The sequence below is a fragment of the Alosa pseudoharengus genome, unplaced genomic scaffold, assembly GCF_046254945.1.
Source record: "Alosa pseudoharengus isolate Yale_2024_CS ecotype anadromous, Long Island Sound unplaced genomic scaffold, YU_APseudo_1.1 YU_APseudo_1.1_scf_18, whole genome shotgun sequence".
NCBI lineage: Eukaryota > Metazoa > Chordata > Actinopteri > Clupeiformes > Clupeidae > Alosa > Alosa pseudoharengus.
In genome coordinates, this window is record NW_027468650.1 from 16,696,900 (window position 1) to 16,704,399 (window position 7,500).

At 46.8% G+C, this 7,500-nt stretch overlaps 1 protein-coding gene across 1 annotated transcript in view; it reads right to left on the minus strand.

The window, feature by feature from the left end:
• Positions 1 to 7,500, minus strand: part of cadm1b (cell adhesion molecule 1b) — a 262,909-nt gene that overhangs the window by 59,717 nt on the left and 195,692 nt on the right. The window contains exons 6-8 of the mRNA XM_076290360.1: positions 4,452 to 4,610; positions 2,950 to 3,046; positions 1,548 to 1,720 (exon numbers count right to left, since the gene is read on the minus strand). Of these exons, the coding sequence (XP_076146475.1) occupies positions 1,548 to 1,720; positions 2,950 to 3,046; positions 4,452 to 4,610 (429 nt within the window). The remainder of the gene's footprint in view (positions 1 to 1,547; positions 1,721 to 2,949; positions 3,047 to 4,451; positions 4,611 to 7,500) is intronic.

Consider the following 7,500-nt stretch of genomic DNA (forward strand, 5'->3'; position numbering starts at 1 on the left):
CCATGCACACACACTCACACACATACAGACACAAAAAACAAAGTGACGAGTGACACACACTCGCACACACACTCACACATTAAGGCACACATATACTGACACAAATAGACTGGTGACAAACTCACAACCACACGTGCGCGCACACACATATAAGCACACACACACACACACACACACACACACACCTGTCTACTACTTTGACACCTCTAAATGTAGTCAGGAATGTGATTTCCATTCAGATTCGCTTCAGCAGGGGAAAAATCTCTGGCAACAATCTCTCATCATAGGCTCACAAAGCCAGTGATCTGAAGCCATCCGCAGAGGCGGCCATCACTAATAGAGAATGACAGCTCTGTGTGTCTGACATGCAAACACACAGTCACTCTCCGAGCCACAAGCACGCTGTTATCATGATTACTGATCTAAGGAGAGCTCACCGATTACGCTTAGCGCATTAACACTGAACCTGCCACTCGCACACACGGCCATGTGATGAGGCCAGTGAAACGATGAATCCTGCTGACAGGTGGGCAGTGCTTGAGCATACAAACAGGAGTGGACTCCAGGGTACTGCAGTGTCGCTCAGGTGCTTATTGCTTCATTACCCAGAATTCAAACGCTCAACACAGTCTGTTCGGCGGTTGGGGGGGGGGGTTCAAATCCAGCTCGGGTCATTTCCTGATCCCACCCCGTCTCTCTCTCCCACTCACTTCCTGTCAGTCTCGTCACTATCCTATCAGAATAACATTACATAATGTTGTGTTGATCACAATGTGTCATACAGCTTCTCTGTTGAATGGTGATATCCTCCAAGACATCCAGACATCTGTTCATTGTGTCATAAGTCATAACATGCAGGACACAAAATCTTACCTTTCCCAGAATCTCATCTCACTTTTGGTAAAAAACAACATGCCAAATTACTTTGTGTGGTCACCTGGTGTTCACTACCAAGAATGGGTTTGGTGTCCTCAAAAGAATGGTGATAACTGTACGGTCCATCTTGGTACACAAGGAATATCTTTATCTTTGGTATGTAAGAAAGGCTTTCCTTTGTTTCTGACCAGGTCGTAAAAATGTCGGTTCTGTCCAGTTTCTTTAAAATACCAGTAATGTTCTACTTTCTTCTAAAGTGTTCTACTACACCTAGTTGGAAACAGTGGTGGATACCATTCAACATATACAAACAGCAACTATTTGTTATAGACAATCTCTGATGATCAATCATTATGGGGGAGAGTAATCCTGAACATTTAGAAATAATAAGAACAACTAAGCATGACTGACGGTCTTGTTTGTAAATATTGTCAGAAGGGCTTTTCATCCAGATGTCACTGAGATGCTAATTGCGATAAATATTTACTTGGAAGGAGCTAAGGATTCTAAGCAGGTTACAGGCTTTAGCCGCTAGCACAGTGTGTTGTGCTGTGTGTTTTGAAAAACACACACACTGTCTTAAATTGTGAAGGATGATTCAAGAGATGTAGAAAACGAGACTGTAATCAGCGTGAAAAACTGTAATCAGCGGGTCCAGGCGGTCCACTCACCGTAGACATAGAGGATGTAGTCGTCGAAGGCTTCTCCCACCAGATTGGAGGCCACACAGCGGTACGTGCCGTTGTAGGATTTGTTGAGGTTCTCGATGAAGAGGTCAGAGCCGGTGATAACGGCGTGAGAGGGCACGTCATCGTCCACCTTAAACCAGGTAATGCGGTGGGGCCTAAGCATTGGGGAGAGGGAGAGGGGGGAGAGGATTATCAAACAGATCCGCCCAGGGCTAATGACCCTGGAAAAAAAATTAATATCAGCATGTAGAACGGTGAACACACACACACACACACACACACACACACACACACACACACACACACACACGCACTTACACTCGCACACAGGAACGCCTATATGTATGCAAACAGAGACTAATACAAACACGCACACACACACACACACACACACACACACACACACACACAACCACACGCACACACACACACACACAAACACACACACACGCACACACACACACACACACACACACACATACACACACACACACACAAACACACACACACACACACACACACACACACACACACACACACACACACACACACACAATACACACACAAACACATGCACACACGCACACACACACACACATACACACACACACACAAACACACACACACACAAACACACACACACACAAACACACACACACACACACACACACACACACACACACACACACACACACACACACACACACACACACACACACACACACACACACACACACACACACACACACACACGGGAGGAAATCACTAGGGTCCAGGCTGAGGATCTGCGGTGCTGTAGTTCAGCTGGAGAGGCATGGCGTTAACAACGGGAAGGTCACAGGTTCGATCCCCGGTGTGCTCCCTGAGCCTGATCGCGTCGGCGCACACACGCTTCACTTTGGGCTGCCAGAGATAAACGCTTCCTGTGAATGCTAATGTAATTAGCACTGAGGCAGCTCTACTGGGAGCCAACGTGGCAAACATAGCGCATCTTAAAGGCAGACGCCGTGCAGACGCAGAGCCAGTCTTCATCATCAGGCATCAGGCTGGGTCCAATGCACTGAGTAGCCTACTTAAGAGTGTGCAAGTGAAGGATGCTACAATAGGACACTAATGGGAACAAGACCGCAGAGAGACGTTCACTCTCTAGAGTGTCGGATCAGAAACATATGCTTGCACATGGGAGCTTTCATTCACACACACACACACACACACACACACACACACACACACACACACACACACACCCACACACACATGCACACATGCACAAAGAGAGAGAAATCACAACAGAACCAGATCTGCACTGCTCTGTGTGAGAGCGTGTGTGTTTCTAAAGTACTGTAGCAAAGTGTGTTTGTCGGTATCGTCGTGTTGTACTCACTGAGGTTTGCCTTTGGCCTTGCAGGTCAGCTCCAGATTCTCCCCCTCCCTAGTTAGCCCCTCGGGGTAGCCCACCACAATCTTCACCTCGGGTTTATCTGCCAAACACACACACACACACACACACATATAGAGATGCACATTTATTTTGATTGCCCACACAGAGCTGAACAGGAGTTCCCCGGCCCTTATAACTCTAACCTCAGTGGTGTAAATAATACTCTGTTCTGGAGCCATTTACGTACTAGATGGGTCTGTCTGAAATGGAAGGCAGCTGTCCGCTGTCTCGCTGCCTTCAGCTGTCTAATGAGTCACTTGCCATACTGTAGCAGGCATCAAGGTACCAGCTACGAACTTTGTTTCGGACAGCCTAGCAAGATGGCAACACAGAGCACTGTTGTCAGGATACCAGAAAGCAGAATAACGTAACGTTCGACTTCAGTAATAGCTGCACACAATTAAATAGAATTTTGGACATTGAAGGCAGCATGAAGGATACACCTACGCTGCCTTCAAAATTCAGCAAAACGAAGGTATCTTAAAAGGCAGCATTTCACAGAAATATTTGATTCGGACATACATGCCTCAATGCCTCGCTTCCCTGTTAGATATCTTAAAAGGCAGCATTTTTTTCCCGTTTCGCACTACGAGCCGTCTGGCATTGGTCTAGGGAGAACATCTTTAAGTCAGAGCATCTTTAAAAGCGCTCACAGGAAAAGCCAGGGGTTGTGGGCGAAACCTGATCTGACTAGTCCCATCTGCAAGCTCATACTTTACACCCCTAGACCTGTAGGTTTCTTAATACTGCGCAATACATCAGGTTAAGCTGTTTTTGTATTCCTGGTTTTATTTTAGTGTACCATTGTGTGTTAGGGGTTAGGGATCTGCGGCTCTATTTGTGTGTGTATGTGTGTGTGTGTGTGTGTGTGTGTGTGTGTGTGTGTGTGTGTGTGTGTGTAAGGAGGTTCCCCCCCTCACTTTATCTGTTTTCATCAAAATGTCAAGCAGCTCCGTCCAGCGGATGTCTCGCGTCTCTCGGCCCCGAAAGGTCAGCCGTGGAGGACGAGTGGCCGGGCCGAGCGGCGGCATAAATTAATATTCCACAAAGATTGCAAAAGGCTGCGTTCACCTTTCAGGACTAGCCACGCTGCGCATTAACGGGCTGTTTTTCATCCTCAATCAATACATCATTTGCAGAACAGGGCTAATACAGGCCAGCACAACACACACTCCCACTCAGGGTTTAAAGGACAGCACTTTGTCTGTCTGTGTGTGTATGTGTGTATTTGTGTATGTGTGTGTGTGTGTATGTGTGTGTTTTGTGTGTGTCTGTGTGTATGCGTCTGTGAGAGAGAGAGAGATAGAGAGAGAGAGAGAGAGAGAGAGAGAGAGAGAGAGAGAGAGAGAGAGAGAGAGCGAGCGAGTGTATGTGTGTGTGTGTGTGTGTGTGTGTGTGTGTGTGTGTGTGTGTGTGTGTGTGTGCGCGCGCGCACACAGACTTACACTGCACCTCCAGGTACTTCTGGGCCTGGAAGTCCTTCACGGCTGGGTGGTTGATGACGCAGATGACTGGCATGCCGTCGTCCTCCTTGGAGACGGTCAGTGTGAGGCGGCTGGTGACGGTGAACATGCGGTCGTACGTCTCCTCCACCGTCGACTCACCTGGGGCACACACACACGCATACCGGTTGGTTGCCACAACAACAGCTAAACGACCCAATCCGCCTTCTCTGTACTCACAGTCAATCAAGCACTTCCACTCCATTTCTCTCCAGGAGACCTCTCTCTCTCTCTCTCACACACACACACACACACACACACACACACACACACACACACACACACACACACACACACACACACAATACCCTCTCACTTTCTCTAACTCACACACATACCAACACAATCCAATCTGTCTCTCGTTCTCTCACACACACACACACACACACACACACACACACACACACACACACACACACACACACACACACACACACACACACACACAAAACTCTATGACACACACACACACACACACACACACACACACACACACACACACACCTGTTGTTTTTCACATCCCAGTGTTGTTAATTAAAATGGTGGCGCTCTGAGCAGGAGCAGTCTCGCTTGAGGCCCCCTTAATAAGGATTTAAGCTGCACATCTCACATGTTGCTCAGGTAATTCTCTCAAATAGGTGGCTTTGTGCTAAAGGTTCCACCCCAGCCATGCGCAGCAGCAGTAGCAGCTGGAGATTGTTCCAAAGGCAGAAGAAAAGTTCATTTTTTAATACAGAAGAAAAGAACAACCTCATTTCAGCACTAAAAAGCCGAACGCGTTTCTCCGTGGAATTCAGGCGAGTGCCTTATTCAGCTGCAGACACACCGACAGACAGCTGCAGCAAGGCGCCATGGTCTTGTGTGAGCTATTCGGTTGCTCTTCCTCTGGGGTAGAGTGCATTTCCTGCCTATCCTCATCAAGTGCAATAAGTATCAGGTTTTTTTAGTTGTTCTTATCTTCTACTGTTTCTATTGTACAGTGAAGTTTTGTTATATGTATATACTTATATTTACTCTTTCTGCTGTAAGTGCATGTTGTGTGTGATGTCTGTATGCTACTGAGACCTTGAATTTCCCCTTGGGGATCAATAAAGTATCTATCTATCTATCTATCTAACTATCAAGTCATATCGACCCTTTTAATCGGTTCCTAGAGAGTTTCCGCGCATGTAAATGAATCAGACTTTAACGTACAGTAATGCTCTACACTCTTTTTTTTCATTTTTTGTTTGTCCCCCAGCTACCATTAGCTCAATATTGTTTTTCTGTGCTACCAGAAATGCCTTAAGAACGTACATGTTTGTTTATGCAGTTGAAAGGGTCTATACACAGCTCTGGGAAAGGCTGCTGGCATATTTTAGCTTCTTTGGTCATAAGTATAAACAGCTCTTTGATTGGGTGGATGTGGTGTGTGTTGTCATATACAGTAAACAGCTCTGGGATTGGCTGCTGGTGAGATGTGGTGTGTGTTGCCATATAAACAGCTCTGGGATTGGCTGCTGGTGAGATGTGGTGTGTGTTGCCATTTAAACAGTTCTGGGATTGGCTGCTGGTGGGATGTGATATGTGTTGTTTTATAAACAATTCTGGGATTGGCTTCTGGTGGGATGTGGTGTGTGTCGCCATATAAACAGTTCTGGGATTGGCTGCTGGTGAGATGTGGTGTGTGTTGCCATATAAACAGTTCTGGGATTGGCTGCTGTTGTATATTTGTGGCATGGGGCTGCTGTCTATGCTGCCTATCTCCCCTCATCTGGTCTATTTCATCCTGTATTGACAAGCTCCGTGCCACATCACACCTCATCACACACACACACACACACACACACACACACACACACACACACACACACACACACACACATCACACCAGAGTTTGCTGCCGGCAGCGTGAGTAAGCAAGCCCACTTAACAGGCCTTCCAGATGTTTTTATTTGGAGATAAGAGTTCAGACGGCTGTGCATCAGATCCCAGCCCTTTATGTGTGGAAATGGGAGTTGGCTGTGTGAGGCAGGACACTTTCACACATGCGCTCACACACTACACACGCACACACTACACTCACACACAAACACACACATACACACACACACACACACACACACACACACACACACACACACACACACACACACACACACTACACTCACACACAAACACACACATACACACACACACACACACACACATACACACACACACACACACATACACACACACACACACACACACACACACACACTACACTCACACACACACACACACACACACACACACACACACACTACACACACACACACACAGACACACACTACACACACACACACACACACACATACACACACACAACACACACACCAAGTATGAGGTTAGCACCCGTCAGAGAGGTCATCACTTACAGGCAATTAGCAACAGCACTGCTGGGCATGATGGCACATCTTCATTTAATGAAGTGAAAAATAATTATGACTCAGAACTGACCTATACCACGTATCCCTCCCCCACCCCTGCCTCTCTCTCTCTTTATCTCTCTCTCTCTCTCTCTCTCTCTCTCTCTCTCTCTCTCTCTCTCTCTCCCTCTTTCTGTAGCTGATCATGGTTGAGCACATCTCATGCGTCTCTATGTGAGATACCTGTCTTTATATGCTCAAACTGGCATTGTGTTGCTAACCGCCTTTGCCAGGGCTTCGAAGGTCAGATTCCCATTGCCACCGTCTCTGCCTATTTTTTCATATTTTATCATAACTTATGTGCCAGTAAGGCAAACAAAACACACTCTCTTGAGCGTCATATTCCTATCCTGATCTAGAGTCATACAGAGCAAAATTCACCTGAACATGCTCCCTATCCTGATCTAGAGTCAGTCACAGAGAGTAGAATTCTCCTAAACATGCTCCCTATCCTGATCTAGAGTCAGTCATAGACATACCTGTCAACACTCCCGTTTTTCCCGGGTTCTCCCGTATTTCAAGGTCATCTCCCAGCACCCTCC